Consider the following 23539-nt stretch of genomic DNA (forward strand, 5'->3'; position numbering starts at 1 on the left):
TCTTTTGTCGAATCAGCTTGTATCGTATAACTCGGCTTACGAAGCACAAATTTTTGTCCTCGAAAAAAGCCGATGCATCTGGAGTTCATCAGCGTGCAATGTTCTGGCTGACCAAAGTAAAACCAACCCCCTTACTACTTTATTTTTCTTCTTACAAGACCTCATCTCTCCCTTACCACGTTGCAATTTTAACTATCGAAGAAAAGAAAGTAGAGTCGAAGATGGTTAGTCTGACCAAAAAGAAAGAAAAAGGATATAAAGCAAGAAAGGAAGGAAGGAAGAAAAAGAGAGGAAAAAAGAAGCATAGATAGAGACAGAATAAGATAGAGTAAGATAGAATGAAGAAGAAGAAACGAGAGTGGTTCCATTTTCTCGCTCGAACGTAATTCCGATTCCCAAGGAAGCGGACTTTCGTGGCGTGTGTATAGCCGTCCTTTTTCCACCTAGATTACTGTTCGAGGGAACCCTTGTCTATCTCCTTTCAACGTATAAAGAGGATTAAGACTGTTGTGGTCACGCGTAAAAGACTTTTCCGGAAGATCTCAAAGTAGTTGGAAGGTTGCTCGACAGGTGGATGGAAACGTTCGATTCCCGGAATACCAATCAGAATGCCGGTACGAGGGGACTGTTTGTTCTAAGCTCGCACAACCGGAAAGGAGAAAGCTAAAGGAATAGCTGAGAACGTGGTTGGACGATAGTGGTGGTAGTGTGATATTCTAGTAAATAGTAGTAGTGGTAGTAGTAGGGATGGTGCTGATGCTGATGCCAGTACTATTGCTACTACTGATGGCGGAGGTGGTTAGGATAAGGGTAGTGAAGCGGCAGTAAGGTTGATTGTAAAGAGAAAGACGGATAAGGTGAGTGCTTAAGAGGAACAGAGAAGGAGCTATCGTTCCTTCGTCCTCTCGACTAATGAGACCGCGTGGTTACATCAGAGACCGGGGACAAATTGAAACGTACGAGCCTAGAGGGCTCGTGGAACAGAGAGAAGCGACCTTCTAATGCGTGACTATGGAACACCACCAACATTGACACCCTCTTCTATTCGTATACACACTTTCTACCTTCTATGTTCGCGTCATGTTAACACCCTTTCCACGCGGAGAACGTTCATCCATGAATTTTATTTTTCCTTCCTTCCTTCCTTCCTTCCTTAATTTATTCCTTCCTTTCTCCCTCCCTTCCTTCTCGAGCTAAACCTCCAAGTAATCTAGAAAAAAACATGTCCAGTTCGAAATCGAGATAGAAAAATACGTTTGCTCGTTCTCTCGAGAGTAAGAATAATATAGTACAAGTATGAGTTTCTGATCGAAATTCATTTCAAGTTCTAATATAAAGTTGTATAAAAAAAAACTTTACACGTTTCAATCACGCATCTAATTATCAATAGGTAAACATACGTATACTGTAGAATATATATCACATGGTATAGTAAATATTTTATTTTCTTTTTTTTATTGAGTTTATAACATTAGCAATTAAGAAAGAAACTTGTCGAAAAATATAATCAGTTTATAAATCATCTATAAACTATTAGTAATATCAAAGTATCCTACTATTGTATGAACAATACTCAACTGATATATTGCAGTAAATATTAGTAAGCACTTATATTCCTATTACTATTAATAAAAATAAAAGAATTAGTGGCCGTCTGTTATCGTTATTTTCTTTTATAAATCCCGAACGAAATAGAGGTAAGAGAAAGAAAGTTGGATGAAATATAAGAGACCCAAAAAAAAATTACAAAATCCAATGAGTCAAAGCTCGACCGTAAAAGCCCTTTAGACGCAATCTATAAATTAACGTTACCAGCTTGGCAGTTCTCCCTTTCCTGCCTTCCTAATCTCTGATTCTTAGTGCTACCGAGACTACTAAGATGAAGAAGAGAGGAGTAGGAGGACGAAGGAAGAACAATTAGGGTGGTACGACGTTTAGAAGCTGCCTTCCTTCTTAGTTATTTGATTGCCTTGGCGAACAAGGATCTCTCAGGAGAATGATTGCTTTCGTTTTGGGAAAAAATCAACTTGCTAATATGAGAAGGTCAGCTTTTTTTTGTTTCCTTTTCTTTCCTCTTTTCTTTTGTTTTTGTTTTTTTTTTCCCAGAAAAATACACACCACCCCTTCCCTATTCTCCTCAGAAAAAAAAAAGGAAAAGTAATGAAAGTTTTCGATCGTGAAAGATCTGACAGAAAATAAAGTAGGACGATGTCAGGGATTCTTTTCAAATTCTATTGACTCTTCTTTCAGTAACTTTCGAAAGTAAGAACTTGTCTGTTTCTCAACGTCGGTACTATTGAATTAAGAAAAAAGATACAGTATCTTTACCCTCTTATTCTTCAAAGCAGTTCATTTCCTTCTTTAGCAGGTCATATTTTCTACGAGTAATTTTCCAAATGCACATACATATACCAGAGACGATCGATATAATGTATGTATATATATATATATATACATATATATACTTCTCATAGGTATCACGAACCACGTACTATGACGATCTTTTTTTGCAACCCTTTTCTCCTTCTTCGCATAAGAAAGATCGGTAACTCAAAGAGCTCGGCGGAGCAAATAAATTCGGCGAGGCCTCCTTTCTGAAAAACGGATCGATACGAGGATAGAAAATTCAAAGAAAAAAATAACAATATCCAAAAGGATTGAAATTTAAAAACAAAAACATAAAAGTCATTTTAAGTGACCACAACTTTGCATTAGGTAAATTTACAAATAAATAATATGAAGTATAAATAAAAAAAAAAATCAATGAGATATCGAAGTAAAAAAAAAGCTCACAATAATTATAAGAAGAAAATAGTGATCTTATATAAGAACAAAGATAAAATGCCAAGAACATAGACCTAATTCGTGGATTAAGGAGGGAACTCTCCCCCAGTGAGTTCCTGTCGATGGAGTTTGGTAATCGATGAGGACTTCCATTGTGGTAAGGTGAGTCTGGGCGTAGCGATAGTTCGGTGCCAGGTAGATTACGCGACTATGGACTGCTCCTAGTGCAACCACAGCGTTGGAATAGACTAGGAAGAGGACACGGAGGACACTGTTAGGAGGAGAATGAAACGGAAGGGATAGGATGATAGATGAGGGATGGGAGAAGGAGGGTAAAGAAGGAGACGGATATAGACCGATAAAAAGAGAGAGAGAGAGAGAGGAAGAGAAATAAAGAGATGGAAAGCTGCCGTAGGGTTTAAAAGGAGAAAGGGTAAAAGGTGGAGGACTAGAGCAAGAGGGGAGAGAAGGGAATGGATGTAGCAGGCTGGCAGTCTAGCATGCAAAATGCTGCGTCGACGTTATCACGCCGGCAGAGATTAAGGGGCTGACGTTGTGGATAGCGGTCTTCAGCCTTCCTATTTTTCGCCATACTCTGCTGAGTTTTACTTGGCAGACGCTACCTGCAGGGAGGTCCTTATTGTTCGGCACATTCTGCTGCTGCTGCTGCTGTTACTGCTGCTACTGCTACTACTGCTGCTGCTGCTATCGGCGTTGCTCGCGACTAAACCACCACCGTCTCCATTCTCTTTCATCCCCTTCATCTACCTCTTCATCTATCCCTTTCCACCTTTTCTTTCCTTTTGCACCAATTCTACCTTTCTCTCCCTCTTTCTTTTCTCTTCGTATACTACTACCTAGCCTCCTCCTCCTCCAATCCCCCCCTACCCTATTCTTTCTTATCTTTCTTTCTTTCTTTCTTTCTTTCTTTCTTTCTTTCTCTATTTCTTTTCTTATACTCTTTTCCTTTTTCTTCTTACACTACCGAAGGTTTCCTTACTACTAGCGTCTTTTAACGAAGATTTAAACATAGCCGTACCACCGAGGCGTATTACTTCCTCCATGACCAGAATTTATTTAGCCTTGGCTTGCCGCAGCCACAACTGCGGCTGTTCGAAAGGAAAAAAAGGACGGAGAAAAACGGGAAAAAATATCGTGAGAGGTTAAAAAAAATGCTGATTAATTTCTAGTATATTTTTGATTTAATGTGATAATACGTGTATAGAAATATGTTCCTACACAAGTCTGATCTGAGTACAAGAATAATACTTTAACGATTTTTCTTCTATTCTTCTTCATCTTTTCGTACTTTCACGAGAGAAAGAAATTTATTTTACAATTAGATATACCTGTGGGATGCGAGCATCTCCATGCTAAACACTTAAATAGGCATTCGTGAGGAGATTGGACGGTGGGCCTTGGATAGCTCAATGGTTAAAGACAGTCGCCCGGAAAGCGGAAGACCCGGGTTCGAGTCCCGGTACAGCGGCCAAATTTTTTCACGAATCCTACATACTTATTTGATTTATATATGAGAAACTTTGTCGACCTCTGAAAGACACACAAGAAAATGGTTTATTTTTAAATTTATTGATACTTCTTTATGAATTAACTTTCAGGAAAGATAGTAAGAGATAAAATGGAAAAGTTGCAAGTTTTTAAAATATTAAATGCAATGCATCCGGGGAAAAGTAACACGGATTTACTAAGAAACCGTTCCTCCCTTGGAAGGAAAGGTGCTCGATAGACACAAAGAAGAAAAGCTCGACGTATTCGTCATAGCGACGACTGTGGTCGACATTCAGAAAGACTCCACGGCAAGAAGTGAAAAGAAGCCGGATTTCTAACTACAGCGAATCCCAGGCGTATATAGAAACCAGCAGAAACCAGAGGGTGACCTTTTGCATTCTCGTCTCGTGACGGTTAACAACTTCAACGAATGAGAAAACGCGTAGAATCGATCGCGCAAGAACGTGCAAGTACATACAGCAAGATATATATGTACACACATACGTATATATATATAAATACACACGCAGACGAATAGGTAGGAAGAAAAAGTCATGAGCTTTTCTCCTCATTTTCTTACTTTGACGCGTGCTCCTCATTTATTTTCGTGCCAAGGTGGAAAGAATCGAAACGTAGGAGACAGAATGAGAGGGGAGAAAAGCAATGGGGCGAGAGCTAAGAAGCAGGACGATGTTGTAAAGAAAAAAGAAACCGACGAAAGGAGAGTGAGAGAGAGAGAGAGAGAGAGAGAAAGTAAAGAGAAGGCTTGAACTCAAATAGGGGATTTCTTTCTTTCTCTTTTTCTCTCTGGTAGGCCGTAGCTCGAAGCCGGTAGAGAAAAGATGGTGGAACGGTAAGTTCAGTGGAAACGAGCGTCGAAACGAGCAATGGTGAAGGTAAGAAGAAGAAGGGTGGAGTCTGGCTGCGCTAGAATGAGGAAGCAGTTGAAAAAGGAAGCATGAAGAAGAAAGAGAGAGAGGTAAAAAGGGAAAGAGGAAAAGGGATGGTAGGGTGCAACTAAGGGTGATAGCGTTGTATTGTTGTGTGACGGCGGTGACCCGTGGAACGTTTGCAAGCTCTTCCAAGTTCTAGAAGCAGTATCAGGAGAAGGAAAAGCAACAGAAACCACAGATTCGACCGAGTCTGTTTTTTTATCTCCCCTATCTTATTCTTCATCTATATCCACCTTTTAAAGAAGGAAGGTAAGGAAGGAAGAAAGAGAGAGAGAAAGAAATAATGGAAAAAAAGAAGAAAAGGTAGAAATATAGGAAAAGAAGGGAAAAAGAATCCAGGCCCGTTAACTAAATGCTGCCACTGACAGCTGCCCACTTCTATCGGCTGTGAAAGAAGAAGCAAAGAGTTCTCTTCGAGCATTATACCGAGCATCGTCGAAAACGATGGCAAATCCAAGATCCAACTAGCGTAGCTTCGAGGCTACGTCAATGAACGAAGAAAATAGTCTTGAAAAAGGGTAAGAGGGAGAAAGATGAAAACTGGAATAAAGTGTGTGCGAGAGAGAGAGAAAGAGTTGAGCCACAGAACGAGATCTCACCGGCTGCTGCTGCTGCTGCCTGCTCCTCGCACGAACTCGATAACCCACGTAATTGCGAAGCGGGAAAGAGCGTTGGCGTATAAAAGAGAAGGATAAAGGGAGATAGAGAGAAAGAGAGAAAAAATCTCTTAACCGTACGATTTTCAATCCTGCCAGACCTGCGAATTGATTTTTCTTAAGGCATCCAATGACCGCACTGGATAACAGTTAACAACCCTTACAGCGTATGAGAACCAATTCCCATTTTGTTACGATTTAACACTACAACGCCCACGGTCAAATAATCTGCGTCCTGTAATTTGTTAAAAATATTATAAAATATTAGAAAAAAAAATCGCGTATAAAATATCAATGATTCATTTTGAAATAAAATATCTTGCTCGATATCCAGTTGGCTAAAATCTCATTTTACAGTAAAATATACGGTTCTTTTTATTTCTTTTTTTTTTTTAAACCGGTTATTCGACCTCTCACGGTAGTAATAAGTATACATGAAATGTCGGTAGGTTTAGTATTAATATTATACTCTCGGGATTAGGATTCTTTTTTTCATTTTTTCAACGAATACAAAATCAATACGGGAAAATATTACAACTTATCTTTCCTTTTTTTTTTGTATTTCGATATGAGATTGATAACGAGACGTATTATCGGGCATAATGTATTTCCAATAAACGACATCATCTCGTCGTACGTTAAACAATAATGAGGGAAGAATAATGATAGGAAAACAAAAGATAGAAAAAAAAAAAGAGAGAGAGATAATAATATCCACGCTAAGAACCGTGATATAATTTTTGTATAAAGGAATGCGCCGTCAGAATTACCGAAAATTCTCGTATACGTTTCATTCGTCTTAGGTACCATCCGGCCACAACGGAATTAATTACGGTGTCCCGGCTATTTACGAGCGGTTTAAATCCCGTCCTTTCGAAACGTCAGAGATGCGAAAACGACCACGGCACAATGCTTCCTAGCATCAAAAGCTCTGTCTTTTCAAGGCTTCCACTAAGGGAGGAAGAGAAAGAGAGATAAAAGGAACATGAGAGAGAAAGATAGAAAGAAAGGAAAGAGAGAGAGAGAGAGAGAGAGATGAAGGAAGAGAAGAAAATACAAGAGAAACAGAGAAAAAACATACCGCCTTGATACGACGCGTGCCTAGGGGGTTAAAGTTTTCTATCTCTTTTTCTCTCTCTTTCTTTCTCTCACACGGGGCTGGCTTTTGAGCGAGTCTAAAAGAAAATAAGAGTTAATGGAACAACGGAAAAGCATGCCGTTTGAAATGAGACAAGATGAATGGTCGATGCTACTCGCATATATATATATATATGTCTAAATGCATGTATATTTTAGCAGCAAGAAATATTATACTTATCGTATCGTGATAGAGAGTTTTGTAGAAAAGTTATGTTACTCGATGGTAGATCGATCGATGTTAGCCGAGGAACCAGAAAGCAAATTCTAGATTTTACCGTTAACTTACGTATCTAGCCTTGCCAAAATAGGGGAAAAAAAATCCCCAGGCTAGTTTTTCTTTCTGTTCCATTATAATGGTGAAATCCGTCGAGACTCGAAACGTATTACTTTGTCGAACTTTACGTTTTGTTATGATCGAAATGAAGAAGAAGAAGAAGAAGAAGAAAAATGTGACAACCATGAGATATATTTTTGCAAGGTGAGTTAGTGATTCAAAGGCAGCCAGCAGTCAGCAGCAGCAGTAGCAGTAATAGTAAGATGCAGCATCTTCGATTCTACTCATCCTACCATATCCCTTTCCTTCTTCTCTGACCTACTTGTAGAGTCCTATTACGTGAACTTCCCTAATAGCTAATTGAATAACTCGTGAGGCGACGAATTGAAATTTTCACGAATTCGACCAAAACATTAGACTTTATATATATACATACGTGTGTGTGTGTGTATGTGGAATTGATCCAACTATTTGGAGAGAAGGAAAATGACAGCAATATTCGAATAAAATCGATTCTTTATTTTTCCAATGACCAAATAATAATATTTATTTATTATGCATAATGTATATCAATATAATGGATGTATTTTCGTTTGCAAGTAAATTGCATTTCAAAATTCGCTAGCACAAAAGAACAATATATATATATATATATAAAAAGAGAGAGAGAATATACTGAAATGTCAAGGGAAGCACACAAACAAAGCTTCTACACTCAGATTAAGTCTAATGTTTGTCAGTGACCACGCGTGCTCAGAATATATCTACTAGTTTAGTTAACGTTCATGGTGTGTTATAAAGCTACAAAACATGCTTTCGGCTATATAAAAAAAAAAAAAAAAAGAGGGAAAACAAGAAAAAGTAAACTAACTCAGACGACCAACCAACGACGACAAGAACGACGAGCAAACTATTCTCAAAAGTGGTATGAATGGTATTGTTGTGGACGACGATGTAGACGTACATCCTTTTGTCGAGGTCCGGAGCCCTTTAAAATAACGTACCACCACAAATAACATTATTATTTCTCTCTTATGAAATGGACGTAAAATTTAATGCACAATGAGAGAAAAAGAGAAAGAGAGAGAAAGAAAATGACAACAGACATCTCTGAAATCAAAATAAATGAGATATAAAAAAAAACTAATGTAACCTTACTCTCCTCATTTTTGTAATTTTCGATAAAAATGATGAGTGCTATTGTCGATTGAAATCAGATTGTTTAAAAGCAAAATAGAGAGAGGAAGAAAGAGGAGGAGATGAGGGAGGGAGGGAGGGTGGGAGGAAATAAAAAAAAATACAATTTTGTTATGATACAGTGAAAAGTGAATTCCATGAAATAATGGAAACGATAGGGAGGAATCGGTCGCGATTGAGCGATCGTTTAACGCATAGGTGAATTTATTTTCGGGCTGAGCTGGTAGCATCATCATGTGTGTATCCTATGCGAGTGTCTGTGGGTGTACAGCTCGATGACAATACAATAGACAAGAGAAATCGTAGTGGGTAGCCGATCGGCAACCAGCACAGCCACGGAGTGCTCATAATTGCTTCCCGATTAGATACCGTCGTTCAGCCACGGCCGATTTTCAATTCCACTCTACTATCGTCCCAACACGACCTATACACAGAGATACAAATATATACCTAGAGTATATAGACATGTGTGGTATTGTGTATGTGAGTATATCGACAGATATATCGCGGGAAAATCAACAGGCGGCCGTGTGCGCTACTCTTTGTACACTTTTCCGATTAATGGTAGAAGAAATGGAAGGGCTCAGAGAGTTTTTCTTTCTCTCTCTCCCTCTCTCTCTCTCTCTCTCTTTTTCTCTTTCTCTCCTCTTCCTCTTTTTCTTTCTTTTTTTTCTTTTTGTTTTTCGTTTCTCTATCTTTTTCTCTCCCTTTTCACTCTTTACCACATCGACATTCGATGTTGTCCCGTTTAATATCCACAAAGCTTCCGTTTCATTGTAAATTAACGAACCAGGATGCACTCGTTAACCGTTACAACTCTCATGCGAAATCCACTCGTTTTAGAAATCTCGTCAATGAGTAGGAAGATGAAAAACCGATATGTTCAGATTTATTTGATTGATTATACTCGGAATGTTACGACTAGTAGATATATATTCTACCGTGAATTAAATAAAGATTTTTAATTTATATAGCCAAATGTTCTTTTCAATTAACTGGTAGAACATATTTTTGGTGTCGATAGATAATAGAAGAGAGAGAGAACAATAACTGCAATTCAACAAGTTTCCTTAGTGCATAATTATGGAACCACGATCGGTTCACTAACCTTTTGAAATTTCAAACTAACTACTGACTGACCGTAGTGAAATCGAGGAAAACCGATAGATCGAACTGAACACCGAGTAACACTGAAGCACTTTATATCCCTCATAGGAAACTCGACATGGAAGAGGACCCGCAGAGAAATGTTCGTGGCACGAATCAGGCTAACGGATCTCATTATTAAACGAGTAAATCTATCGGAGAGATAATTACTTTTTGAAATACAAAACTGCAAATCTATATGCTCTCTATATCATTCTAACTTCCATAATCTTTTAAAAAATATATGTATATATGTATACAGAGAGTGACTCTCTGTATATAGGAAAATGATTCCACATGTAAAAATAAGTCCAAAAAAAAAAATAAGGAATAACATTTTAAAGCAAAACTAAACAGTATTATGTATTATTACGAGAGATAATTTTAATTAATTTACTGTAAATCATAAAAATATATTGAATAAGTTATCTAATAAATATTCTCATATGAAATCAATGAAAAATATTTTATTATCAAAGTATAGCTAACTGAATAATAAAAAATAATCTTTTAAGTTGATAATTGAGTTCCTTTTAGAAACAGAATACATTGAGATCCAGTATTTTAGAAGGGAATGATAAATGTACTACTACCTTTCCTTTTCTTTTTCTTTTATCCTTTAAGATTACATTCACGAGCAACGTGCTTAAGCTTTCATGGGATGTCGCGTTGGGTGGCCATTAAGCTCGAGTTTAAGGAACTAACGTGGTACTTGGAAACCACATTCGAAAAGACGTTTTCACCCTAGCCAAACGAGAGGTAGAATATAAGCGAAGACCAGAAAGAAAGGATGAGAAAAGCTTGGACTGCATTTTACGTCGTTCCTACGTGATACTGGCTACCGTGGAATACGAGGGTAAACCAAAAAGAGAAAAAGAGAACGGGAAAGAAAAAGAGAGAGAGAGAGAAAGATAAAGATAGAAAAAGAATAGTTATAGCGAAATAACCAACCAGTAGAACTAAATGCGTACAGGTCAGCCGGACGATACTCATTATCCACCATGAGTTATCGCGTGCTTTACTTTCTCTTAAATGAGACTTTATTTGCGGCGAGCGTACGTTCAACTCTTGGAAATGTAAATGCCCGTGATAATACATTCCTGTACAAACGTTAGAAAATTACATCACGAGCAATGTGCACGTGTACACATGAATCAGAGATCACGTTTAAGTTTCATTACTTTCTTTTTTGTGGAAATAGGAAGAACGTTTTACGTATTTATACATGCACGTAAGTCGTACATGTATATGTATGTGTGTGTGTATCTACGAGTAATTAGAAATATATGTATTATATAAAAATATCCTTTTAAAATTTATGTTGAAAAATATTCCTTTGATAACGATATTATCGTTATCCTATCATCGTAGATATCTTGTCGACTCGATGTACATTAATGTAAAAAATATTATAAACTTATATAATAAAATAAAATAAATAATATATAATATATATATATATATTATTATATACGGATAATTAATACGTTTTCCTACGTCTGTACGTTTATCTACATCTATCGGATATAGAATATAGATGTAATATTGCCAATTCTAGAATATTGCATTAGGATTGATTACGAATACGATATTTACTTATTAAAAGTTCATATGGGATAGTAAATAGATCGTAGAAACCTTTCGGATGAATACTAGAGAGGACTTGCTCAAATGAAATTTATCCTATGTTAAAGTATACGAGAATATGTAGGTAAACGGCATGTAATTAACCACGTTGCGGATTACTAATCCTATGCGTTCCTCGATATTTATATACGTATGCATATAGACATATCCCCGTTCAAATAAATCAAATGTTCTTCGGTGGTATATACATATAAACGTCAACAAATAACAGCGCAGGGAACTAAGAGATTTTTATGAAATACAATTAACACTAAAAATTGAGTTTATCAACGACGCATATCATTTGTAATTAGCTTTATCATCGCATATTTCATCACCGTCAAATTGCCATTGATTTCGATGGATTCGATTTATTCGATTTATCCAATAGCCCGAACGTTTGAGGAATGGTAGGTACTATACGTGATAAAAATTTGAATAGAAAAAAAAACTAGGATAACAAAATAATAAATAAATAAAATCGAATCACTATTTCTCCCTCTTTCTCTATCTATTTTACGCTCTTATAAAAACGTTCGATATTTTCCTACACACACATATGCTAGTGCTCGTGCCACGCGAGGCAATTAGTTTGACGAAGATGGAGTGGGCTCTCAGGCTATCTTCCACCACCGTCAACGGTCGACTCGGTCGTCTGTTTTATTTAGAATTCCTCCAAGAGTAGAGGACAAGTTCCATCGACTTGTGATGAAACCAGAAAAAGGGATTTTTTTAGTCCAGGTTCATCCTTTGTTACCAGCATAGTCCGTCCGGTGAAATCAGTGTACATATACATACGTGGAAACGGCATCTCGAAAGGCGTGTCCTGGCCTATCCATCCGAGAGAAACGATAGATCGTACTATGTGGGTGATGCTACGCTGCATTCCATGTCGTAGATCCATTGTGGTCCGAAGGATTACCGGCGATTAAATGGATGGCCAACGGCCATCGTTTCATAGCGGTACCATTATCAACTACAAACTTCAGTTAATTACACACTGTTTCACATAATCGTTTCTCCTTGTAACGAGACGACTTTTCTACTGTGCAATCTGTCTATCACTATCTATCTCTATTTATCTATCTATCTATCTATCTATTTTTCTTTCTTTCTTTCTTTCTTTCTTTTATACGTTCTTTATCTTTTCAATTCGTCTTTCAATCTTCCTCTCTTAATTATTCTTTATCCATATCCGTCCTTGTTTATCCTCACATCTCTCAAACAAAAACTTCTAATTTTCTTCGTTTCCTCAAAGGAACAAAATTGCTCGGAGGTTGCGTCAGTTTTCTTCTTGCACAAGTTTAATCGATAAACTACGTACACCTGTGTACCACTCAACTTTGTGGCATAATATTTGTCCGATGAAGCGTTGTCCTCGGGCAATAGTCTAACAGTTCTATGTATGTATGTATGTATGTATGTATATATGTATGTATTATAGTTGTATATCTATGTGCATTGATCCGAGAAAGCTGAAGATAAGCCTTATTTTATTCCCTATAATTCTCTCAACGAGTAATCCGAATTTCGCGAGACTAAATCCATTAACGTATGAGCCTACATATATATATATGCACACATATAAAGTGATAAGAACTAATAATTAATTCGAAAATAGCTTTTCCTATCGTCCTTCGAGATAATCTTTATTGAATTTAGTTATTTAACGAAATAAATATACGATTCATACAGTAAATCTTGATATAAGAAACAATCAATTATTCTTATTATAATAATACTTTCATTAAATGCATATATTTTAGATACTTATTCTCAATCGTTGCACAAATTCAATGTAGAATAATCGAAAATAACGTAACACTATATTCTCTATTCCTTTCGTATGATCTACATTTCTCCAACGTTGAGATCTTTTCTTCGTGTCTGATAATTACGCCTTGAACAGAACGTACGTCGCACGGTCGTACGGTCTTCCCTTTTCCTTTTGACTTTAACTCGACGGAAAACTTTCAATCCCTATCACCAAAGCACCCTCGTCTAGTTTTCACGAGACATGCCTTTTCTCTTTTCTTAATACTTTGCTGGATGCACCGTCGAAGAGAAAGATAGAAAAAGAACAAAAAAAAAGAAAGAACAAAAAAAAGAAAGAAAGAGATAGATAGACAGATGCATAAGTAATGTGTGTATGTGTATGAGTGTGTGTGCACGCGCAAGAGAGAAAGAGAGAGAAAACATAAAAGAAAAGAAAGAAAGAACGAGACGCATTTCGTTAGGGAAAAAAAAAAGAAAGAGAAAGATAGTTTCTGTCGGTCTCTTTAGTACGATGCGTATCAACTTCCAATGCTCGAACGGAACGATGAATGGCCATGGAGAATCAAGCACGCGGATAGTCTTGACGATGGGTGAATGGGGGTTGGCTGGTTGGTCCGACCATACTCCTCGCTAGCTACGAGCTAGAGAAACACCAATGCTCATTATTAGCCCTGAGTTGGCTCCGTTTTCATCTTCTCTCTCCCTTTCTCTTTATCCCTCTCTCTCTCTCACTCTCACCATACTCATCCTACCGATTCCACCGCACGCGCCCAATGGCTGCTGAGTAAACACTTTGATTTATGTGCCACGGTACCCCCGATAAGGATAAACTGACCCCCTGTGAAAGGGGTGGTTGCATTGCTGCGTTCAGCGCATACAGCTGCAAATCTCTTCTCCCTCCACTCACTCTCTCACTCCAACCATATCTTCTGATTTCAAATTCTCTCTCTCTCTCTCAGCCTATATACCTATCTCTCTTTCTCTTTCTCTCTTTCTCTTCACATGCAAGCAACTCTACAGACGATGCACGTGCATAATGATGCACACACCCACACTATTACGTAAAGCCAATATACATACGTTTGTTACCCTTTGCTACAGCTTCCACTCTCACTCACTCTCTCTGTCTTTCTCTGATTACATGTTCCATCTCTCTTTCTCTTTCCTTTATTACATTCTCTTCCTCTCTCCCCTCTCTCTCTCTCTCTGTCTTTCTGGTGTTGTGCAACACGAATACGTGATTATTACACGGTCTCGTTGCACCGACATGAGTACGAGCACATTCGAGAAACGGATATTCGATACAGCTCAACACCTCCTCCTATATTCAACCGCGAGGAACATGGAAATTTGTAAACGGCCATTCGTTATAGCTCGTTAACTACTTTTTCATTTCAATCTATTCGCTCTAAATTAGCTCAGTTTATCTCATCTTTTTTTGTTGTACAAATAGATTGACAAAAATTTGAAATATCTGAATCACTTTGAGAATTATTCTCCTTTGAATTTAATTATTATTCTTTCTTTTATTATTATTTTTATTATTAAATAAAATTCGACGAAATATTAAAACAGACGAGAAAAAAAAATGGAGGAATCAATATACACGTTAATTCTTTCTTTATGAAATCAATGAATAATCCCAAATTATTGCTAATAATCGTCATTCTATATTATAATCCATTGTTTTTCTAATGGATTAAAGAAAATATCCTAAAATTCTTTTCTTTCCTCTTTAATTGTGAGCCCGAACTATTTAAATTTATCCGTGCACGAATAATTGCTGTTACATGGTCGTGTTATTAAACCAACATCTGTTGGTACATACCATCTACGAAACCGAAAGGACTCGTGAAGATTATCTGTTTCTCTCTCTCTCTCTCTCTCTTGATATGCATATACGTATAAACACACACATACGCGATTGTTATGAGAGAAACAGATAGACAGACTGACAGACAGACGAAGAGAAAGATTGTACAGTAGAATTCTGCAAGAGCAGCGTGCTACGTCGTTATTCTTGTCAGGTAGAACTTATGCGAAATCAGCAACTTTCAGAAACGAATTTTCGCTTTATACATCGATGCTCCAGCTCTGATTCTATCTCTATCTCTCTCTCTTTCTTTCTTTCTTTCTTTCTTTCTTTCTTTTACACCTCATGTCAGATACATACATAACTATCATCACCTACAAGTAAAAGTTCCCATAAGCGTGTCACGTTCCCTCTAGCGAATGTCGTTCCGTGAGTCGGGAAAAAATTTTTGACGCATAAAATTACATATCCTATTCATGAGCCTCACGCGTAAATGCTCGACATACTTTCTTCTATCTCCATCTTACTCTTAACTTTTTTTTCTCTCACACACACACACTATCTTATCGTGTATATAACCGAGAAAAGATCGAGATATAAGAAAGCGAACGTGCCTAGAAAAATCTTTCCTATCAACGAGTCAACTAAGGTATATGTAGTCCTTTAAAAAAAAATATGTCCTTTATTTGTGTTAATAAAATTATAACTGTTCCGTAATAATTTAGTTAATAATACATTTTTATATTTGTCAACGTCAAATGTTCAAATCTATAAAAATATTATTAAGAATAAAATTATTAAAATAGGATTTTAAGAGTAATATTATTAAAATAATAATATAATATTAATAAAATATATAAAATAATAAAGAATTAATTATAAAACACGTAGTAGTGTTTGATTACGTGTTGAAACATAACGATTTTAGGACAAGGATTTATAAATGTTAAGTGTAATTTATTCATAAGAATGTATATCTTCGAAATATATAAAGACTCGTGAACGAAAACGACCGAGTTGCTGATGAAGTCCCAATGAATGGGACAAATTGTTCAACAAGATCAAAATAACGTTAAATAAGATTTTTTAACTCGTCCAAACTTCCTACGACACCTATTTTAATAATTTTATATTCTGAACAAGATGAAAACCAATGAAATTATTAAGAATTTTGTTAATATACTAATACGTATTTTTATGATTGATTATTTCCTTGAAAGCTCGTCTTACCAAGAATTTCCAAGAAACGTAACACTTTTAAACATTTTTCCGTGCTAGTTTCAATCGATCCATCAATTAATCTTATATAAAACGTATTGCGATATGAAAAAGTACGAACTAGGAGCTAGGGAACTTAACTCACTTAGGAAAGTCACAGTGATGGAAGACCTTTACAGTCAGACATCTCGAAATACGTGTATGGGTATATACGAAATTTCGTAGAATCTATCGACTCGAACGAAATGGCCAGCCTGTCGGCTGTAAATCCAAATGCTTGACATGATTTACGTATCCACGTAGGAAGAACTTTCTTCCTGCATTTATTATTACTCATTGTTGTCGAAGAAGTAAAGGAAGCTACAAAAATCTGGAGAAACACTCGCTATGAAGAAAAAAAAAAAAAGAAAGAAAGAAAGAAAGAGAAAAAAAAATGTTTCCCAACAAAACTGGTATTGTATTCCAACATATTTCCAACATGTTCTTATATATACTCGTCTAAATACATGTAAATTATTTTGTTCCTCTTTTCGAAAGTTTACCACGAAACTCTTATCTCCTTTCTTCGTAGAAAAAAGAATAAAAATCCGAAACTAACTAAATTCAACGTTTTCAGCCTTTTGTAACGGAAAAAATGTTTACAAAGTTTTCTCTATGTCCAGGAAAGAAAGTAAGGGTTTTACCCTTAGACAAATGAAAAAACTGATTTATTATTACTACGAAAGTTTTTGTTCCTCTTTTCGAAAGTTTACCACGAAACTCTTACTCCTTTTCGAGAAAAAAGAATAAAAAATTTTAGAATCTACGGGAAGGAACAATCCGAAACTAACTAAATTCAACGTTTTCAGCCTTTTGTAACGGAAAAAATGTTACAAAGTTTTCTCTATGTCCAGGAAAGAAAGTAAGGGTTTTCCCTTAGACAAATGAAAAAACTGATTTATTTTTATACTACGAAAGTTAACATTAGCACCGGTACTGCCTCATATTACTTACAATTCGAAAGCTTTGTGCCACGAAACGTACAGCTAATATTGTAATTAAAAAGGGAAATGCATAAAAAAGTATACGTACCACGTACATGCCTTGCAAAGAAAGATACGAACATATATATGTACACATATACGAGAGAAAAGGAATAGAAAAAAAAAAAAAAGAAAAAAAAAAGACAATTCTGTAACCTGCGTACGCAATGTTACGGATAATAAATTTCATTTTTACCCAATGTTATACGTTTTACGAGCGTACAATAGCGTAATTTCCGTTAGCATAGAACGTTACGTAGGTAATGGAATGAAGATATGTAGAACAGAAATGCACGGAATGTTGTAGTTGTATGTACAAAGGAAAGGACTCTACATACCGAGCAAGTCTGTTTCAATCGTCTGATCAAAATCATTCCTATCTACTGGATATTACAATGCACCACCACCTAAAAGCTTGCCACTATATCTGAACTGAATCGTCATGAAAGAAGATTAACGTTGATCATCTGTCGTATTAAGCTTAATTAACAACAGACTGTACACCTCACTTCAAAAATTTCTCTTTTACGAGTTCAATTGAATTTAACAAGCAAACATCTCTCTCTCTCTTTTCTGTTTCTTTCTTTCTAGTTTTAAATAATAAGATTAATCAGACATGTAAGATATATTATAATATAATAAATACAAATAAGCAATAAAAGAGACATAAGTAAATGTATATAAAATATCTTGTTAATAATTAGCTTTAAAAACAAACAATACGTAATAGTATTGTACTTAGAAACTGAACTACCATTATAAATGTAGAACATACCATTAAAAAAAACAAATTCACTTTTAAATCTCCTAAACCCCACCACTTATAAAAATAATCATGTACACTATATTGTACTCGATTAAACACAAATAGTAAAAACTATGTAAATTGTTGTTAACTAAACTAATAATATATACTGCGGATTGGAATTTCGCAAAGAAGATGATCATTAAATGATTTACAAATTAAATAGAAATAGTAAAAAATATGTAAATTGTTGTTAACTATATTGTAATATTTTTGATATTATGTATAATTTCTGTAGAAAAAAAATATTATATTAATTGTAATTTAAAATTAATGAAATTTATTCGAGATAATCAAATGTGCCTCTTAGATATATACGTATATATATATTATTTATTTATATATTTCTACGGATAGACTAACTTTAACTTTAATATAAATTTAAGATGATCGAAGGCGATAATTTTGTCAAATAGATCGATCGATCGTAGCTACTAGAATGTAATCGTTAATTCTCGCGGGAATTATTAATGCGCGGCTTACGTCAAAGCGCCTGATCGATTAACACAAGCCCTTCCCAAGTGCTACTGCAATTCAAAGATATACACATATAGAGAGCATGTATTTATAGGTATACACACGGTACACACAGTCTCTTTGGCCGAAGTAATTCCTCTCTTTTATCGCATTAACGATGAATCGATCGTAAATCGTACAAAACTACCCGAAAAAAGAATCTAGCGGTAAAATGGCTACGTTAAGAATTCTCATCAAAGAGTAATACGTATAATTAGCATCAGTAGGAGAACTATCAAAGTATAAAATGAAATGAAACCGTTGGGATTCATACAAAAAATGCTTCCCTGGCTTTAAAGAACGTGAAAGTTAAAAGCGAACACGTATTCACAAATTTTTAATCGGGTATGAGATGTAACTCTGATAAAAAGTAGATCAACCTCCGAAATGATGCTCTTTCATGGTTATTTATGTAATATGAGATATATGACATAATTCTGATCTGTGACGTTTATTCTGTCAAGAAAATTAAACAAAATATGCAACACTGTAAGTGTGTATGTGTATAGTTATATATCAAAATAAACTATAAATATTTAAGAAAAGATGTATTATCATATTAAATATAACAGCTAGATATATAATTATTAAAAAGAAATAAAAAGAAATATATATTAAAAAGCAATTATAATAATATAACAAGCACACAAATTGAATAAAATTCTAAAGAAATTCTAATAAGAATAATATAAATGAAAGAAATCTCTTATTCTCCTCGTTTGACATGCCATCTGTTCAGCAATCACACGAACTTACATCTACAATCAAGTTCGTCCTAAGTAGAAAAGGAACCCTTTTTAAATCCCTTTCGCTCGAATTCCTTTTTTCAGCTCTTCTTGAACCTACCCACGATAATCTTCTTAGTATTGAAAGGTTAAATCCTAAAGTTAACTTTACGCTTGAGTTCTCATATCCCATGTACAGACTAAACTATACATTAACACATAGCTTGTACGAACTAATTTAGCAATACATAGCCTGCATAATAAGCACAAATAATATCCTCAGGGCAAAGGGAAGGAATTCGTGTACGGTTAACTTTGAGACGCCATCCTCTACGCCGAAGGAAGTGAATTTTGTTTCGACGGTCTCTCTCCACCACAGATATCCTGGATTATCGTGTAGATCTTCTCCTCGTTGTTTAGAGAAACAACGCTTGATATTATCTCTTAACGCCTGCTTGAATACTTGATTATTACACTATTACACAATGTTCTGCTACGTTAACTTCAATTTTATGGATTACGATCGTATTGCTCTCTATTAACTTTATAAACTGCTCTATAAAAAGTACAAAATACAAAGAAAAGATAAAACAACAAGTGATTTTCGTAGAAATATATACATAACGTCACAATGATTGGACAATCGGCTTAGGGGTTAGCGTCGGCTTGCGTTTTCACACCCTTTACAACAGATTCACTCTACCACGTATGCATGTCGGCTTATTGTCAAATACTCTAACTGTATCAACCTAAATCTTCCCATATTTCTCGTAAATTTACTATCTAGGATACTCTTTAATACTTCTAAGGCTTATACGACAATCGATGACATTGAACTGCGCAAATCTACGTGTATACGTGTATATGTATATACTCGAAAAGATCATAAAAATGTTGATAGATATCTAATGCGTATATATTATTTAACAACTAGTAATTTATTTTACCGTTTAATTACAATTAAACGATACGCGGGTATACACTTTACGTATTTTCTATTTTTTATTCTATTTTACAAACATATATTAAAACAATACATTTATATAAATTTCATAAACGTTCTCCCTATTTCTTTCTTTTCCAACGATATCTCACATCGACTGTAATTTTTTACGCCGCAGCGACGATTATTATTATCCCACAAAACGTATCGTTACGTCTCTCGTATGTTTATTACAGGAATATATTTAACGTATAGTTTGTAAATTTCGAAGAAAAAATAGAAATTAATACAATATTAACATTATCGCGAGATACGCGTCCCGAATAATATGATTATATATTTTACTATTTCGAAATAAGCTAGACAAATGAAAAAAATAAAAGCTTTTTAAAGGAAAACGTTACCACCGTTCTCGAAATGATTATCGTAGCGGCAACGATTGCACACCAGTTGCAGGAATACTTTCATCATCCACCACAATCGTGTGCTCTCGCCAAACAAGGTAGTTTAACATGCCGCAAAAATAGCAGATCTACCAAGCCATTCAACCCATATAAATCCCCTATCTTTTAACGGGTCAACAAAATTACGGATATTTTTTCTCCATTACAAATCCATAAAATCTCCGAGTAAATTGGTTTTTCTTTAAATATCTACGTATATCTCAAAATAAAATATCTCCAATATTAGCAGCTACCGCATGGTATTATTAAAAAAAAATATTAAAAAAAAAAAAAAAAAAAAAAAAGAAATTGCAGAGAAAGAAAAACCATGTTAACGCTAAATAATTCCACGCAATCTTATTATTATAACGAAGCTGTATCAAACGATATTCCATTAAAATTTTGAATAATTTTCTAAACATCTTTTGTTTATATGTATAAACAATAAACTCACCGGTTACAAGAAGAAGGATAAGAAGAAATCGTATGGAGAACACGAGGTTCCGCTGCTCCACGTGGCTCCATTTTATTTTCCATGATTGTCGAAGGATACCTCGAGCGAACTTCATTTTGACGGTAATGATTTTCCTTAGAAGAACGAATCTCTCCCGGAAAAGAATGTTATTCTATAAAGAGTATAAATAGAGAGGGTAAGACCTTTCAAGGCGGAGGACTTGCCGCCCTCCGCCCTCTCCTCGGGGGAGGAGAAGGTCGATTTAGTTGTCCACGCAGAACTTTTTATTTTAGTATCCCTTATTTTTTATTTATATAATATTTATAATATAATAATGATCTAGGTGCACACACGAAACCTCCTGTCCATAGCCAATCCGACCAGTACTCGTCGCACCGAGCGTCAGCGAGAGACTGACCGGCTGCTGGCGTTCGAGCCGAATCAAGTTTCGCGGTGAATCGGTACTCGGAAGTGCTCGGTAATACTCGCCGACGCTCGGTTACTTCACTTTACTCGTGGTACCGACGCTTTACCGACTTCTATATATATTTACTCCCTTTGGTATACATACACATACAAACGTATACCTTACTTACGAATTTGTATTTGTTTATACATATGTATATAATGAGCGTGTGGATTTGCACGACATGCGCGGACAATACGAGCTTACGAGGACCTCAGACCACAGTCTGAAACCACCTCCTCCTCCTCCTCCTCTTTTCCTTTTCCCCTTCTATCCCTTATCACCCATTTACCAATCCTCATCCCTTAGAGACCACCTTACAACTCCCTTCACTCTCCCACTTCCCTCCCTTCTTACGAGTACACCTATACCTCCAGCAGCCACCATCCTGTTACGTTACTGACTTCGTTCACCCTTCCAACCCCTTCATCCCCCTTTCTCTTCATTTCTGCAGAATACCATCAACCACTAGCCAAACTCGGCCTGCAACCTCAAAGAGCGAGAGAGTTCGGTGTAACTTTAGGTTCCCATCACCAACGCCACCGCTAACGCAAATTAAATAGTTCACCACACACGCGGCCGATTAACTTCTATCCGCTATTACCTACTCCCTAGTTTTTTATATTTGCTCACAATTATTTGCACGACGTATTCCATTACCTTTTATGCTTTTAAACCGCACTATCAAACAGCCATTATTATTGAGAATTAATCTCCTGTAACATTTAAATATTTAAAATATTAAAATATAATAAGACTCTGTTAAATTATTATAAAAAAAATATACAAAGATGGGGTTTTTTTCGGAAAATTATTTTGAATGAAGAATTTTAAAACGGTCTATGCAAAGTTACCATTTGTCAGGGGAATTTAAACAAAAAGTTACTGTCTTCTTAACTTTTTTTTCTTGCTTTTGATCGGTCCGAATGACGTCTTTTTTTTTGACTAGCATAATGTATATGTGCGTCTAATTTTTGCTTCAAAATCATTTTTTCAAACGGCAATATTATACCGACTACTTGGAAAACAAGGTTTTTTTTGTATCTTCGGCTCTAATAATTTGTATTAATTAATTTATTTATTAATAAATTATACCAGCTCTAATAATTCCTTAGCTAATATTTCTCTAAATTTTCTTATATTCACTTTCTATTTTGTTGCAATTTTTTCAAACGAAAAAAACTTTTAATTTCCTCGGAAAAGTTTCATCTATCATTTTATTCTTTTTCTAACGTAATTATTATTTCGTACGAAACCAATTAACCTGAGTGATATATTTCACCTTTTTCTTTATTATATGCAAGCATAGCTAATAGTTTTAATTTTTCAAAGAACTGCTGGCTGGTAGAAACAGCACGAATGTTACGATAATTTAATAGACTTGATACAACAGTGGAAGCAATACATTTATCATTATTAAATTTATTTATAAACTAATTGCAAAATAAGGTGTGTGCGCGCGTGTAAACATCAAATTTGTTCACAAAAATAGATATCTAAATCTTATTATCATTATAAGCCCCCCTTTTTCTAGCAATCCAAACAACTGAAAGCGTAGATCCACAGAGATTCTTTTATTTTTTTCGCTTAACAATTTAGGTTTTAATGAAGAAATAAATCTCCTGACTTATAATTCATCAAAAAAGAAATTTAAATGATAATGATTACCTGTACAATATAATTTCTATTCAGTCAGGAAGTCCCGTCTTGAAAAAAATACAATTTCAACATATCATCCATGTTTGACCATGTTTGATGCTCATAAAAAAATTTCTACAAAAAATAACAATATAATTAATAATATTTTTAATACAAAATTATAACACAGTGATAATCTATTAACTTACTTATACCATAAATAAATCAATATATTCGACAGAAAATATATATATTTCCGATAATATTATTTTAATTACTTAAATATCGAATCTCGATTACGATTTATTGCTTTTAAAATATATCACTTCACAACACGTACCTGTTCACCATATTTATATTGAATGAAGCTTTATTTATTGTATATAGTTTATTATCTATTAATAAAAACGAAAATATATATATTACAAATAATAC

General features: G+C 35.2%; 1 protein-coding gene across 6 annotated transcripts in view; it reads right to left on the reverse strand.

Moving 5' to 3' along the window:
* LOC122523057 (Down syndrome cell adhesion molecule-like protein Dscam2) overlaps positions 1–22538 on the reverse strand; it is a 123449-nt gene extending 100911 nt beyond the window's left edge. For 2 of the 6 annotated variants that reach the window (XM_043644583.1, XM_043644582.1), the window contains exon 1: positions 21001–22203. In XM_043644583.1, the coding sequence (XP_043500518.1) occupies positions 21001–21115 (115 nt within the window). In that variant the 5' untranslated portion in view covers positions 21116–22203. Of the gene's footprint in view, positions 1–21000 lie in introns of all 6 variants that reach the window. The other 4 variants (XM_043644584.1, XM_043644585.1, XM_043644586.1 and 1 more) reach the window with 4 other exon arrangements.
* Positions 22539–23539: the final 1001 nt, after the last annotated feature.

Source organism: Polistes fuscatus, unplaced genomic scaffold (genome assembly GCF_010416935.1).
Source record: "Polistes fuscatus isolate 324 unplaced genomic scaffold, CU_Pfus_HIC Scaffold6, whole genome shotgun sequence".
NCBI classification, from domain to species: domain Eukaryota; kingdom Metazoa; phylum Arthropoda; class Insecta; order Hymenoptera; family Vespidae; genus Polistes; species Polistes fuscatus.